Below are 17000 nucleotides of genomic sequence, written 5' to 3' on the forward strand. Positions count from 1 at the left end.
GATTCGCAGCATCGGCGGTTTGCTCTTCTGGGTTGTGATAGTTTGGGCGTCCAAAATGACTGCAGGAGTAGTTGATATCCAAGAGTAATAAACTTATATTTTTCCAACAGCTCCGTCTTTATTTTCCTGCGTTTCCCTAAGAATAACAGTAGATGCGAAAGCGCGCACTTGTGGAAACACTCCTGATATTGATATTGCAGGATTATCGTTTTCTTCCAATTAGTGGAAATATCCCGATATTAAATTAAGGGTCCACGCATTAAGCAGGAGCGTGTTATTGTCACGTGTGGGCCACGCGGTCAGAACTACCCACTTCCGGTGGACGCAGGAAGTGGCGGCGTCATTCTATACTCGTCAAATAATTTACATAATTGCGTTATTGTTTCCCAGGTTAAGGGGTGGCCGCAGCAGATAACCCTTTGTGGTAAAGGGTTATTATTGCGCTGACCTGATGATAACGGAAATTGCCGGAAGACGAAACGAGTGACGAAATGGGTAATTAATTTTTGGTAAGATTTTCGCACTGCAATAAAAATCGTGGATTTGGCAACGCCGAGCAAACATGGGCCGGCCCGAAAAAACTTCCTGCAAAATGAGTAATTACATTAAGTGTTGTTGACTGTAGCGAGCGTTCATCATTGTTCAAAATCGGCGTCGCGACGCGTCCTCTTTTAATTGAAATCTCATTGCAAACTGGAGTTGTCTCTTTATTTCTAAACTCATTTTCTCGCTTATAAAAACAAGTGTAAATATTTAAAGTCGATAGTCAGTGATCTCCTCTTCTCTATATTTTGATCGGCAATCTCTCTGTCTATAGACATTTCCGGCAGTGTTTGCTTTAATATTTTTCATAAAATTGAGATTATAAGGCTTTTGTACATACTTCGTTTGTAAATATTTTTTCGGTGCACTTTTATTGAATTATTCTTTCACAAATTGTTCGCTAATTGCCTACCGTTTTCAATGATTCATTTGTAATTTCACCGCCGACTTTCCGTCGCAATTAACGCCGTAAACGCCAGGTTTAATTCACAAGACAATTCGAATTTAGTCATAATAAAAGTTTCGATGGTATAAAAACGTGTTAATGCAACCAGATATTTTTTCCATTGAAAGTCGGGACCGTGCATAAAAATACCGGAGAAGCTTGTTAACACCTCCATGAAACCTTCATGGGTGGTCCCACTGGGGACCTTACAAATATTTGATATTTAAATACATCATCCCTTAAAACAATATCACCAACAGGTAAACTTGTTTGTCGACGGTCTATTTGGCCAAAAATTTAGGAACAAACGGACTCTTTATGAGCGAAGACAGTCCTTTATACCTACCAAACATTTTTCTTTTTCTTTAGTGTCACCTTTATTAAATTATATTTTGTTTTTATTTACTAAATCAGTTTTGAAGTTTTGAGTTTTAGAATTTTTATGATTTTATATCTTTAGTTTCGAGTGTTTTAAACTTCAAATTTCTATTTTCTGTAGGTCTTGATTTTATCAGATTTTTAGATTCTGTGATAAATAAAAGATGCAAAGTAAAATTTTGTATTTTTTATTCAATAAGCACAAAAATTTAACTGACAAAAATCCTGTAAAATTGACAAAATTACATTCTCTTTCTTCTGCTTCTGGGAAGATTTGCTACACCAATGTTTGGTTATCTTCTCTTTGAACGACCATTTTCATCCCCTTCGAGAATTTGGTTTTCTAAAAAAACAGAATCTGAGAACTGGAGAGGAAAGCAAAAGATAGTGCGAAAAAATGTGGAAAATGCAAACAGTTTTTTTTGTAACTAGAGGATTAAACGAAACTTTAATAAAATGAGGCAGAATTTGGGTAAAACAAGGGTATAAATGAAGCGATTATAATTTAAAAATAAGGTGAACCGGCATAGAATTGAGGAAAACAGAAAATGGTAAAATGAAGAACGAAAAACGACGTAAAATGTAGGAATTTTCGATGAATTTCAGAAATGAAGGAACAAACTTTCTGGTAAAAAGCAGATAAAAGAATGCCGGAGAATGGAGGAAGAGGAGAAAACCGAAATGGGACACAAATTGAGTAAAATGAATAACACCCGCTACAACCAAGAGAAAACAGGGAAGTAAAAATCAAAATAGGCATAATATTTTTGAAGTAGAAACAGATTTATTAGATTTTTTTTAATTCGTACTAAGGTAATATTTTTCAATTTTTCTATATTGAATTTCGTATTTTCGCTAATTTTAGGAATACAACTATGAAATTTGGAGGCATCACTACTTTTAGTACACTTATTAACTCTGGCGACTTCCAAAATTTTAGAACCAGAAACAAATTTTCTAGAATTTTTTTATTTTTGGTCCAACTAAAAATGTTTACTATTTTAGGTTAAATTTCGTACTTTCGATAATTTTCGGAATACAACAATGAAATTTTGAGGCACACTTATTAATTCTGCCAAATTCTAAAATTTTAGATCCAGAAACAGATTTTTTTTATTTTTGGACGAACCAAAAACGTTCAATTTTTTATTTTCGGACAAACTAAAAATTTTGACTATTTTGTAATAAATTTCGTATTTTCGATAATTTTAGGAATACAACAATGAAATTTGGAGGCATTGCACTTTTAGCACACTTATTAGCTCTGCCGAATTAAAAAATTTTAGAAGCAGAAACAGATTTTTTAGATTTTTTTTTATCTTTTTAAAGACCAAGAATTTGCAATATTTTAGATAAAATTTTGTATTCTTGACAATTTCATACATACATCAGCGAAATTTGAAAGCCTTACTACTTTAAGCACACTTATTAAATGTGTCGAATTTCAAAATTTTGAAACCAGAAACAGATTTTTTAGAAATTTGTTGTTTACCAAATAGTTTTTCAGATATTCAAAATTTTTAGGCTGTTTTCTGTAGATTCTGCTCTTATAGCTCCCTTTATTTTAAGGATCGATTTTTTCTGTTTATTTTAAAATCCAGTCAGAGGCTTTGACGCATCTTCAAGAACCTTGCAGACGAGTCTCAACGTCTACCATCAAGACAATTCAACAATTTTACTTGAAAGACCCTGACACGACCATTTAGCACCTTTAATTGCCATTCCACCTACTTTACGATGTTCACAAATCCTCAATTTTTCGTAACTAGAGACTAATAACAATAATAATTTAAATCCAGCCAGTATTATTGCTTTCCCATTTCCCACTTTCCCTAGATGGAAGCGGCCTTGTTGCTGTAAGTATTGCCAATCTGTCTTTAGAGTTCCCATGTTTGTACAAGCTTAGTCACTGTTCAGCACGTGGGGGCCTCATCCCCTAGCAAAACCTAGCTGAAATATCACCCAATTACCGACTCATCGCGACGATCGTTGACAGCTCGTCTGATATCGACTGATAACTCAGTTTGATTCTGTTAAGTCATTGACCAATTATTTGATTATTCACTGACGTGCACCTGGTTTACGGTTTTGTTACGGGCACGCTTCAAAGACAGGGGTGTCCAGAATTGTAAATCTAAGAGTATTAGTTATTTATTAAATTGTTATTTGGGACGAAGGAGTCAGGTCATCCACCCAAAGTCCTCTTCTAGAGTGACACACATCTCCAGTTCGAGGCTACGATTATTATTTTTGAGTGAGCTCTTTACCTCGTGTTGTGATAGGACCGTAAGGTGCGGCCCCAGGAAAACCGGCACGTACGCAAATACCCCTTTTGCTCGACCGTTTTCAATTAATAATAAATAATTCCCGTGCGATAAATGTTACTAATGGAAACAGAAAAAATCCAGCAACGTGCTAAAATGGAGTGTCGACGATGATGACATAAAATCTTCTGTTTCATGCCATCACGAGATGTTGAAAGCTTTTGTATGTGTGTGGTCCATAAAAGGAGTGCTGAAGAGTCTTCAGCTCGGCGATTGTCTCGACTGAATATGTTCAAGTGCTACTTTATTTCTGTAGGAATCGAACGCTTTCAGATTCATTCTTCACAAGTTATCAGATTTGTGTTACCGTGACATTTAAATCTACCCACTTGTGTCGTGAACCTCTCTAAAAATTTTCTCGGGAGTTACAGAAAATGAGTATGACCGAGCTGCTATAAAACTTTCAAACCCACACGTTTCTATTAATCCCGAACTGTAAAACGATTTTTTATCGACACCTATACTGGGAACGACGTTGAGTGGTTTTTTATAATGGTCGAACAGTAGCACTCTTTGTTGACTGAGATGATGCAGGCTGAATGTGTGAATTGATAAAGAATAACATGTTTTTTAATGAACCTGAAGAGAATACCACACCTGACAAATGCTGGAAATACGGGAGCTTCTCGACTCGCTTCTTGTTTGTTTCCATCATCATGGTTTTATAACATTTGTTTAAATTAAGCGGAATATTGTTGTTCTATTTGTTTGTATCGGGTTTATTGCTTTGTTTGTTTTGTGGTCGGGACGACAAAGAAACTGAGGCGCTTGTAATTGCAGGACAAATATTTTTTAACCTTCTGATTAGCCACAAATTATGATATTAATTGGGTTATTCTAGATTTAACAATATTTTTACAGTTTTTATGGAAATGTTTGAACAGCTGGATCAGTTTCGCGACTGAAAATTTGGAATTTTCTTATTTACTTGTTTTATCGGTTTTCAGAGATATCAAAATTTGCTCAATTTTCTTGTCTCGTGTTTATTTTTAGAAACGAGTTTTATTAGTTTCTCAGTTTTTTCAGTCGTTTTTAAAGTGGAATTGTATTCTTATTCTAAATCAGAGGCCCGTTTGGAATTTTTTATTTATAGAATGAACCTAAAAGTTCCTATTTTTGTTTAAATCGTGAAATTAATTAATCTGAAGAATTTTAAGAATGTGCAGACTAAATTCGAAAGCCCAAAGAATCAAAAATTACAATTTGTGAGTCTGGAGAATTAAAGAAAATAAAAACCTAAATAGAAACCTAAGAAACGTAGAAATTGGTAGACAATACATTTTGAACGATATTTATCCTGCAGCAGCGGAAAGTAATTTCTAAAGTGGAATTGCCTCCTGATTCTAAATTCGAAGCCCATTTTGCTCCATCAGGTCAGCACTCTTAGATATTTGTAAAATAATTTTTGAGCACTTCGCGTTCATTTTAGTTTTTTTAGTTTTGCTTAACAACTTGGAATGTTATGAAAATTTATAATATCGCGACATGAGAATTATAAGGTTCTAAGTGATTTTTGTGGGAATTTAAATTGATTGTTTTGCGATTTTTTTAAACATTTTCTATCAAGTATAAAAATGTAGTAAGTTAATACTTCAATAAGTCAAAAAGATATTAATAGATCCTGCTATTTTTTAAATAAATACTTAATAAATTAAAGAGATATTACTGATAACATGAACACTGATCAATTTAATGCAAATCTTAGTTTGAACCTGATAGTTCTCAGGTCGCGATATATCACTCGAAAGGTAATTAAATAAGCTTTCCAACGAACTATAGAAGTTGCCGGGAAAGTTAGTTTTTGCTAAGATATTTGAGGAAAAGTGATGAAAATTCTACCTAATTCACCGTAAATTCTCTAAATTTCTTAGGATTTTTGTTGTTCTTTTAGAATGTTGAATTTTTATAAATTCGTGATAATCTTTTTTATTTATCAATTCTCTAAAGTAATAAATTCATGAATTCTGCAACATCTTCAAATTTTATTTTTTTAAATCCTTGAATGTATTCATTAAATTATTGTAGACTTTTCTTAGATTTTTTAAATACATACTCAATTAATCTTAATCAATTTATTGAATACTTTAGATTTCTTTAAAATTTCCAGATTTTTTCTGAATTTTATAGATTTTTCAAGACTGCAAAAGGATTATTGAACTGTTTTTTGGATTGTCTAAATTTTCTGTAATTCTTTATCAAATTCTATTTTGATTTTTCTATACTTTTTTTTAGATTTTACTTAATTGTCTTTTGAGCCAAATCTCCTGAGATGTTTTAGATTTTTTTTCAGAGAAAACATTCTTTTTGAATTTTTCTTAGAATCCTTTAGACTTTTCCTTACATTCATAAAATTCTTTTTATATTTTCTTGGATTTTCTGTGGTTTTTGATTTATTTTACTTTCCTTATATTTTATTTACAATTTCTATATTTTCTTTGAATTAGTTCTCAAACTTCCTTAAAAAATTTTTATATTCGTTCCAGATTTTCCTGAGATTCTTTTGAAAATTTTCATTTTCTAGATTCTGCTTAGATTTTCTAGATACATTTTTGATTTTTTAAATTCTTTTATTTTATCTTTAGATTTAGTCCAAATCTCCTGAGATGTTCTAGATTTTCTTCAAATTCTCTTAACATTCTTTTTTTTTATATCATCTAAATTCTCTTTGAATTATTTTTAAAGTTTTTTTCGATTTGTCCTTAGATTCTTTAAACTCTGGGGAGTACCTCGCGTTTACTTTTGTTTTTTCCATATTCAAATCTCAAATTTATCGAACACAAAATATAAATTTTAGAAATTTTTATATGTAGATCGAACTTAAAAGTTTCAATTTTTTTATGATACTTGCATTTCTGGTATTTTTGGCACTATGGCAATAAAATTCGGAAAAGGATTAAAAATTGAATTTGTGCATTCCGGAGAAAAAAATGTAGAAAATTTTGGAAAACTACCGAATCTAAGAAATGTAGATAACACTACTCAACAAATGTTGAACGAAATTTGTTCTGTAGCAGTGAAAAGTCGTTTCTAAAGTAGAATTGTCTTCTGATTCTAAATCCGAAGGCCGTTTTGCTCCATCAGGTCAGGACTAGGAGATATTTGTAAAATAAGTTTTTTTTATTCCTCTGCGTTCACTTTTGTTATTTTTCAGTTTTGCTTAGCAACTTGTAAAATCATGAAAGTCCCTAGTACTTTATTAGAAAGGTAATTAAATGAGCTTTCCAACGAGCTATAGAAGTCGCCAGGAGAGTTAGATAATTGAGGAAAACCTATGAAAATTGCGAAAAACGAACGAATTTAAAAACCTTTTTGACCCATTTTGACAAAAAACCCTTAAATTAATGGTTTGATTTTTTATTGTAATACGTCATTATAAAAGTTGATATTTCTGCTTTCTAACGCGGTGATAAATATTTTATTATCTCTTGCCATTTAGAAGCTACATGACAAAGAATATAGAGCGATTTTCTGAAATAATTCAAGTTTTGTTATTTTTTGAAAATGATGTAAAAATTGTAATTTTTGTTTCTAAATAGTTTAGGTCAAAATGGAAGATCATAGATAAAAATTTAGCATCAACAGTTGTTGGTCGAGATTTTTTAAATTTTATTTCTATTTTTATTGCTTTTTTTCCTTAACCCTCTTCATTTATCAGCGCGTCAAAATGGCAAGATCTCAATATTTTTAATGATGCATCACAATAAAAAATCAATGTGGTAATTCTTCTGTTATATGCAAAATTGCATATGAAAATCACCAACACAACGTTTTTAGGGACATGAGATCAGTTTTTCAAAAATATCATGAAAATGATTTGCACTAGCGATGAGTTTTATAGGTCGTTAGAAATCCTATGAAATAAGCTTTCCAAAACACTGTCGAGCAATCTCAAAACTTCGTAAATTTTTAATAAAAACTGAAGAAAAGATGTTTGTACAACAAGGCCTAAAATATTTTAGAATCCGGAGCTGTTGGGGCAAAACGGACCACTTTCGAAATTCCAAAAATTTGTAGTCTACTGTCTTCTTGCGGACCCACAATATCCAATTTTAATTTCGCTTATGAATATTCATCCCCGGAAGCCACCACACACCGAATATCTTACCTTCCTCGCACTTTTCCCCGAATTCTTCAACTCCGGTGGTGTAGCCAGCCGGCTGAAAAAGCGTTTCGCCCGCATATTCATGAGCCACCCCATACATCATCGGATGCATCCAGGCTCGGCTATTAAAATCTAGTTAGCCGGTATCTCCGGGTTGCAGTCCGTCGGACAATCTGCAGATCCAGCTAAAAATCACGCGCCGCTTCCATCCACCCCCTTCACCCCCTTTTAATCCAAGATCTCATCCCTCGGCTCCATCTAGATATCGTGGCAATTTGATGTCGATGGTAAATTGTTTTATCCTAGCAATATGTCCCACCTAACCGTGATAAGGATAAGAGTCGTCAAAATGATCGATTCGATTTTCGGTTTTTATTATTGCGGGGGATTACGTGGCATATGCCGTATGAAGGTTTGGTTTTAGTGTTTTTATCCATTAAGCGGAATATGATCCTAGAAGTTGGCTTTTAACGAGGGTCTCGTGTTGTGAATATGTAAGGCCCCTTATTATAGGTATTAGTTACACATAATTGCAATTTTCGATGATACTGTTGTATTTGGTTTAGATAATGCTTGCAAATTAACGTTCGTATTGATTTTTAACAACCATAAGTAGGTACACAGAACGTGGTTTTTCTTTTTATCGCTCAAACACACCTAAATTTAAATAAGACGAGATAAATTCCGTACTTCTTCAAGATTTCATGGTTTCGCAACGCCGGAAATTTTTGACACGTCATTTTGTGGAAAAATAGAATCATGTTTTTTCCAAGGCGAGTTCACAAGAAGTCGTAAATAATTTCCATTGTTTCACACTTAAATTTCTTTCATTACTGGAATTGCGATAAACTAGAAATATTTTTTATGCTGTGTTATCTATTGATTTTTACACTTCATAGCGATGATATTGTCGATGCGAAATTTCAAGGTAGACAGCCAGGGCTGCCACCACATTTTACATTGGAGTTTCTGGGGAAAAATTGAATTTTGAGCAATTTGAAATGTCGCACTTGGAGAAATGAAATACTTTAGAAGATTTTCATCAGTATCAGTTTAATTATATTCATAGTTTTCCATGAATTTTAGAATGAAAAGTTGTGCAAAAATGAAAATCTTTACAAATTCTTTTTCTAACATTAAAATTTTTAAATTTAACACACTCCAGGAACAGTTCTAAGAAATTTTCAAAAAATTAAAAAAATTTCCTAACATTCTTTTTCTTGTTTCAAATTTTTAATCTTGGCACAATTAATAAACAAATTTTAAGTCGAAACTTAACGTAAATTGCATTACTTTGGAACTTAAACTGTCAAAGTTATGGATTTTTTATAGCACCTGGCGGAGAAGTTTGATTGAAAAGCAAATTTTTTTCTCAAAAAGATCTCAGGTAGTAACACCTCTAAGTTTCACTGTTTTGAAAGAAAAGCTGCCGATAGAACAGATTTTAAAACGACACGTTGGAAATTTTGTGTTTTTTGCGAAAATGAATCTTTTTAAACATTTTTTTTGGTTCTAAATTTTAAAATTAGCAGGTAAAACACAGTAGATAGGTCTAAATTGGAATGAAAATGGTCTAGGTTACGAAATTTTCTAAGAACAATGTGGAAACATTTACCTAGTTTAAACAAAAAAAATCTTTTTTCAAAATTTTGAAATTTAGCAGACTAAAAATATGTTGTTTAGCTCTTTTACATTTCACAGTTTTGAAGTGGACATAATAGAAAATTTCTAAAAAACAAAAAAATTGCAAAAATTTTTATCCAAAATTTTTAAACTTGGGACAATTAATAATCAAATTTTAAGTCGTAACTTTTCCAAACTGCTTTAGTTTGGACAGTTTGGAATTAAAACTGTCAAAATTATAGAATTTTAAAGGGCCTGGCGAAAAAATTTGGTTTGAATGAAAAGCAAAATTTCAAAAAAATGTCCTGAAATTTAGTAGAGATAAGAGGCAGAGCTGAAGAGAACACCTTCAAATTTCAGTGTTTTGGAATAAAAAATGCCCTCGTTACCAATTTTTAAACGACACATTGGCAATTTTTGGTTTTCATGAAAATAAAAATTTCTTAAAAATTTTTTTTCTGTTTCCACAATTTTAAATTAGCAGCCAAGAAACAGTAGATAGCAATTCTACCAAATTGCAATGTTTTGGAAGAATAAAAACTGCCCAAGTTTGTCGGAAATATTTAATTTGAATAGAAAACAAAAATTCTAAAAATTTTCCTTCTTACTCCAAAATTTTAACATTTAGCAGATCAAAAATTTGTTATAAGTAACTTCTCCAAATTTTATTGTTTAGGACTGAACACAATGGAAAATTTCTAAACATCAAAAAAGTTTTTATAGGACCCGGCGGAAAATTTTGGTTTAAAAGAAAACTACAATTTTAAAAAAGAGTTAGGAAGCAAGTCTCAGGTAGTAACATCTGTAGATCTCACTATTTTGGGGGTAGAACTGCTCATGTTACGAATTTTCGAAGGATATATTGAAAATTTTTGGTTTCTACGAAAATGAAAATTTTTGAAAGTTTGCTTTTTTGCTCCAAAATTTTTAAATTAGCATTCAAGAAACGGTAGATAATAACTTTTCAAAATTTCAATGTTTTGAAATGAAAATTTCAAAGTTTTAAAACAAAAAAAACAAAATTTCAATTTTTTTTTTTGAAAGTTAGGTTAGTTAAACAGCAGATCCAAGTTACGAAATTTATAGGACACGCTGGAAATTTTAATTTCGTTTTAAAACTCTTGCGGAATATTTAGTTGCAAGTGTTATTTTTTTCATCAACTGCTGAATTTTATTATATTTTATCAATTGTTATCGATATCGCCGCAATTTCGATCCCCCAATTTGTCTCTTTCAACAATAAAATATTAAATAAAACCCAACAATAAATACAGCCATTACCTCCACCACCCTCAATTGTTTGTATCCTTTTAACATTAATAAACTTTTGCCGAATCGATTTCCATGTATCATTAGCCATAGTTTATATCATAATGACAGTTAAATTATTTATTAAGTCAGTATACAATCAGAGTGTTTGACAAACAACAATATTTGCTTTTTTATGCGAACATCCACACTGGTTGAGAATTAGAACGCTTTTATCATTTAAATATATCAATAAAATCGAGCGTGTTAGACACTTTTGTTTAACTTTAGTTTTGTTTATAATTATCATGACACGTTCGAGTAAAAGCAATAATTATCTATTGTTCTAGCTATGCTGCTATTAACATCTTGTTAAAATATATTCTTGTTTATGTTGCACTAATGGTTACACACGATACACAAACATAATTAAACTTAATTTGTCAAGTATCGTTAATTTATTGAGACAACTAATACTTTGAAAAGATTAATATTAATTATTTGGAGGGAAAAGTCTGTTAATTAGCGTTCGGACTATTATCGGGTGCGTGCGATTTTTAATTGCTTTAAAGTTTTTTCATCGGCGGTCAATATTTGATAGATACCTATATCAAAACAATTTATTTACCGAAGATGAACTTTATCTTGACTCTTCCTAAAAGTAAAATTTCCCCAATTAAGCAAATATTTGTTCCCAAATTTATTTACAACGCCGTGGAAGTTTACCGAAAAATTACGACGCTAACAGTTTTATCAGCGGGAATTATTTATTAGGACTCACGTTGTAGATAACACTCTCATGTGATTTAAAGTTTAGAGAATTTACCTGTTTTTATCCAGTGTTACCATCACAAAATAAAACACTGAAGAAACTCAACATTTATTGACAGAAATTGTAAAAACTGTAACTGAAGATGTACTAAGAGTTGAAACAGTCGGCGGTGTTGGAATCGAAGTTTAGTTCCTTGATCGGTCGACCCGCGGCGTGCCATAAAATGGGCGTGTTTTCGTTTGTTTCCCCTCAAGCTTCATGATCGCCACGAGCCAATGCGCGCGTGTTTCGAGGCAATCGTCGTCATGGCGACTAAAGCGTTCCTCTGCGATTGGTCGCTCAGTTACTATAGTGACCACCCTCCCCTGACGATTCTGTATTTGACTACCTAAAGCTCAGGGTACTTCACATCGGCTTGTAGTATCTAAGTAAACAGGCAGCAAGGAGTATTTGTTTTTCCAATCAGTGCTGGTTTGGAATACCTAAAGTGTTAACTTGTTTGTGGATCCGCTCGTGATGTAAACAATGAAACAAAACCTCCGATGACGAGTTAAGATCATATTGATTGATCCCAGTTTAGTGTGTACTGACACCGTGCAGTGCGTCCCCAAGTGCAATAACAGTGCAATGCTATAATGCTGACTCAGAAGCTGTATTCCGACTCCACGACGATGGCGACTTCGTCCAACGCCATGTCGCCGATGACCCCCACGTACTCCATGAACTCCATGTCCTGCGTTTCGATGCCGTCGATGAACTGCTCGCCGCAAGCGGCTTCTTTCGGATCAAGTATGCTGAATTCAGGTATGCCCGGAAGCATGGCGATGAACGGTAACGGGATGACGTCTTCTTCGATGGGCTACACTACCATCGGTTCGCCCATTTCCAACATGAACGCGGCGTGCATGGCCGCCCCCATGGCCACCATGAACAGCTACGGCACCGTCGGCACTCTCGGCCGCGGAGATCTAGGCGGCGGCGACACCTCCCCAAACTCTGCTTTGCAAAGAGCCCGAGCGGACAAAACCTATCGACGTAGCTACACCCACGCCAAACCCCCATACTCGTACATATCCCTCATCACGATGGCCATTCAAAACAGCCCCCAGAAGATGCTCACTCTGTCCGAAATCTACCAATTTATCATGGACTTGTTCCCGTTTTACCGACAGAACCAGCAGCGCTGGCAGAACTCCATCCGACACTCCCTGTCGTTCAACGACTGCTTTGTCAAAGTCCCCAGGACCCCGGACAAACCCGGGAAAGGCTCCTTCTGGAGCCTCCACCCGGACTCCGGAAACATGTTCGAAAACGGCTGCTACCTCCGACGGCAAAAGCGCTTCAAAGACGAAAAGAAAGAAATCATCCGACAGTCCCACAAAAGCCCCTCGCACACAGTCGACAACAGCAACAGCTCCGAAAAGAAATCCACGCTGCAACACGGCGACGACACCCACAAGTCGCACCACCTCGACAAAACCTCCGACACCACCTTGGGCTCGATGCTGAGCATCCATCCTTCGAAGCTAGACGTGGAGCAAATGAATCTTCTCCATCCCAACGATCTGAACATGCATCAGCAACACCACCAGCAGAACATGTCGCACGAGGAGTTGACAGCGATGGTCAATCGGTGTCATCCTCTGAGCTTGTCGAGCGAGCATCAGGCGATGTTGCACCACAACTCCATGACTCATCATCTCAAGCAAGAACCTTCAGGTTTTACCTCCTCGAATCATCCGTTCTCGATTAATAGGCTGCTGCCGACTGAGAGCAAACCGGATATTAAGATGTACACGGAAATGCAGCATTATGCGGGGTATAACACTCTGAGCCCGCTGCCCAACACGGTCCACTCGCATTCCGCGATAAGTAACGAATATTACAACAGCCCTTTGTACCACACGTCGACGGGGACGACGAGTTTGTGACAGTATCCTCTCGCCTAAATCTCGAATACTGTAAATATCTACAGGACTGTGTAAATACTAGATTTTTTTAGTGTTGCAAATTTCAAGCACTCACTTTTTATCGTTTGCTTAGATGTTATTAATGTTGCGCGAGTGGTTTGAGAACTCTTTTTGATAAATCTCATGCTTAAGTTCGATCTGCAAAATTTTATTTATTAGAGCGCTTCTCCTCCTGTTTTAGCGTTTCTACTTTTTTATTTCTTATTTTGTAAACTTTGTTATGTACAAATCTCTGTAATAAATGTATAAATTCCTTCGATTTGTGATGTTTCAAATATGATTTAACAACCGTTTCGAGTACTTATTAGGAATATTTTAAAGATTTTAAACTTTATAAGAATGTGCAACTGCGAACCAAAATTTGTATATAAAATAGAAATGTATATGATGTAAATGTATATTGACTTTTTGTCATAATAAATGTTCAAATCTCTTTACCAAACTTTATCAATCCACCCCGGTAAGTATTTTCCTGGTTTTCGCAACGGAAAAAACGAACACTATCTCTCCTTATCACAAGGAAAATTATTGTTTAAATTTTCTTGAACGCAATTCGCTTTTATCTTTTAATTCCACGTGGTTTTATGAAGGACTTTATAACAGTGAACGCTGTAATTAGCCTTGTTTACATGATTACATTTATGGCGCTATTTGTATAACGACCTTGCATGATAATAGATCGATTTCATAGGTCTTTTTGTCTTTGCGTAATGTTTGCTAAAAGAATCAAGGCTCACAGTCTAAGTTGTTGCAGCTTTATCGTTTCTAAACTGTGAAGATAATTCGGAGGGATTATTGTGGAAAAAATCTACACGTTCTGCAAACTCTGCGAAATTGTGTTAACTGCATTTAGATATCTATTTTCTTCGAGTGTAGAGAATATAGAGGCCTGGAGTTAAAATGTGACCGCTGCGGTTACAATGGGAAATATTCCAAATTAATATTTAAACTAGATAAATAGCCAAAATTGGTTTTTGCTGGCCGATAAGATGACTATTAACGATAATTTTTATCGTTCATTGCCGTCCGGAATCGAATTATGAGATTTTCTGTTGATTTAGTTTTGATTTTGATTGGTTTTGTCATTGGCATTTTTCTCAATCTCTTTCTTTTCTTAATTTTGTCGGTTTTTTGCGACTTTTAATTCTTTATTTGTCATAGTTGAGAAAATTAGCTTCGGATAGGACTTGGGTGGGCGAAGGGTAATTCAAAGTTTTCCGTCGCTCCACGGTTACTATTACTGGTAAAATTGGAAAATTAGGTTTTTCTAAGACCAAACGAGTGAAATTAGATAGAAATTGGAATCAGAAATAATAATTTTGTCTTCGAATTTAAGTTTTTTAGTATTTTCAATGTTCTAATTAGTAGATAAATCGGGAATTTTTAAAATTAATCAATTAAAATTAGTCATGTGATATAAATTACAGGAAATTAATTAAGAATACGCCTAAAAGCCGGAGGGAAAGTTATTCTTAGCAAGTATTCGATAACTCGATAAAATTGAAAATGTTTAAATTGAAAAATTTGGGTTTGCTGTGGTTCTAATTAGAAGGAATAAATTAAGAAAAGGACCAAGGCGAAATAAACTATTCGTTTGTTAATTCTCTAATTTATTGGTAAATAAAGAATTTTTAAGGCAGACGTGTAGTAAAATTAACTGAACTTAGCTAAAATTCAGAAATTTACAAAAAAACAATTACAAAATTTGAGCATCCTACATCAAATTTCTTAGATTTTCAATTTTTCTATTTTGCGATTTTTAAATTCTTGAGGTTTTACAATTGGAATTTACGTAAAATTAGACATCGACGTACTAATTATCCAAATAGACAAGCGTTTTAATTAAAAATAGGAGTCATAATTAATTTCAAAAAGAAACGAGACTGTTAAACCATATTTTGCCATCGAATTTCAGACGAAACAAAAATTTTCATTATGCGATGATTACGCAATTGAAATTTGCTTAAAATTAGCAAATTAATTATTATTGGACAAACGTTTTAATTAGAAATTGGAGCAATAATTATTTTCAAAAAGGAGAGAGACCAATAAACCAAATTTTACATCGAATTTCGGACCAAACAAATAATTTTATCCTGCAATTGTTATCGAATTAAAGTTGACGTAAAATTAGCTAACTAACTTTAGTCACAAATAGAAATAATAATCAATTTCAAAAAGGAAGACGACTAATAAAACAAATTTTGCCATCGAATTTCGGACCAAACAAAGAAATGTCATCCTGCGATGGTCAAACATTTGAAATTTGCGTAAAATCAGCCATGTGACGTAATAATTAGCTAATTAATTGCAATAATGGACAAACGATTTAATTAGAAATTGAAGTGATAATAATTTTAAACTGAAAGGAGACTAATAAACGAAATTTTTTTTGGATTTCGGACCAAACAAAAAAAAATTCGGCAATGGTTCTACAACTGAAATTTGCGTAAAATTATTAGTTATACGACTTAGTTAATTCATTGCAATAATAGTCAAACGTTGTAATTAGAAATTGGAGTAATAAATAATTAATTTCAAAAAAGAAGGAGAGCAATCAGCTGAATTTTACCATCGAATTTTGGCCCAAACAAAAATTTTATTCCGCTATGGTTATAGAATTGAAATTTGCGTAAAATTAGCCATGCTACGTAGTAATTAGCTAATTAATTGCAATAGGATAATAATAAATAGGAGTAATAATAAATTTTGGAAAGGAAACGAAATTTTGGCATCAAATTTCGGACCAGACAAAGAATTTTTGTTTTGCGATTAGATCTAACTTTTGATTTCTAATTTGACGAGTCAATTGACATCAAAAAGAACAAAATTTGATTGTTGTTTGTCAAGAAAATAGAAAAATGTGGAATTTGAAAGAAAATAGATAATTTCCACATTTTTCTATTTTTTTGGGTAGAAATACTCGGCTTGATTTTCGTAGCTTTTCATAAAATTAAAAATGGCAGAATATTTTGCCCCATTTTTTCGCCGGTAAACCTGAAGATTAGTTAAAAAGTAGCGCTAGAATTCCCACCTAATATCAGAAAATGTGTTTGCTCACTTAATTCAACGAACACACAAACTAACATTGGTTAGAATAAAAATGTCTGTAAATAAAAACTATTGTACCTAACATAATTTTTGTTTTCAAACGCCTCGTATCCAAACAAACCGTCTTTTTATTAACCTAAAACCGGCGCTTTTTGATTTGTTATCATTTCCGTAGCCATGAATGAAAAGCGAATTTCGTAGCCCTCGTGGGCGTTTTATCTCAAATTGTTGTTATCTAACGATGAAGCGAATTATTATCGAGAAACATCGACCGCAAAATCAGGGGCTTTTATCCCTTGATCCCGGTTTTGTCTAAACCCAAAGCCACTACATAATACACAAGTAGAAAACCATTTTATTGCGTCCAATATGCTCTTGCGTCGGATCCGCGGTCGTAGCCTCATCATTGCGTATTCCTTTTGAGTCAAAGCGCAAGTAAACGTTTTACGGTTTATTATTTTTATCTCTTTATCCTCCGCCGAAACTTCATTGTCTGAAGCTTCTTTATATTTTTAATGATTTGTTCATCGTTCTGCAAACACAC

At 33.5% G+C, this 17000-nt stretch overlaps 1 protein-coding gene across 1 annotated transcript; it reads left to right on the plus strand.

Moving 5' to 3' along the window:
- The first annotated feature begins 11813 nt into the window (after positions 1 to 11813).
- Positions 11814 to 13775, plus strand: fkh (fork head box protein). Its single transcript, XM_088036337.1, has one exon. The coding sequence runs from the start codon at positions 12071 to 12073 to the stop codon at positions 13364 to 13366; it is 1296 nt and encodes a 431-aa protein (XP_087892463.1). The 5' UTR covers positions 11814 to 12070; the 3' UTR covers positions 13367 to 13775.
- The last annotated feature ends 3225 nt before the right edge of the window (positions 13776 to 17000 follow it).

Source organism: Gnatocerus cornutus, chromosome 1, assembly GCF_029298725.1.
Source record: "Gnatocerus cornutus isolate USDA-ARS CGAHR chromosome 1, icGnaCorn1.1, whole genome shotgun sequence".
Lineage (NCBI taxonomy): Eukaryota > Metazoa > Arthropoda > Insecta > Coleoptera > Tenebrionidae > Gnatocerus > Gnatocerus cornutus.

Bases quoted from the DNA above. Each gene is read 5' to 3' on its own strand.
- fkh (XM_088036337.1), top strand. From the start codon at position 12,071: ATGCTGACTCAGAAGCTGTATTCCGACTCCACGACGATGGCGACTTCG.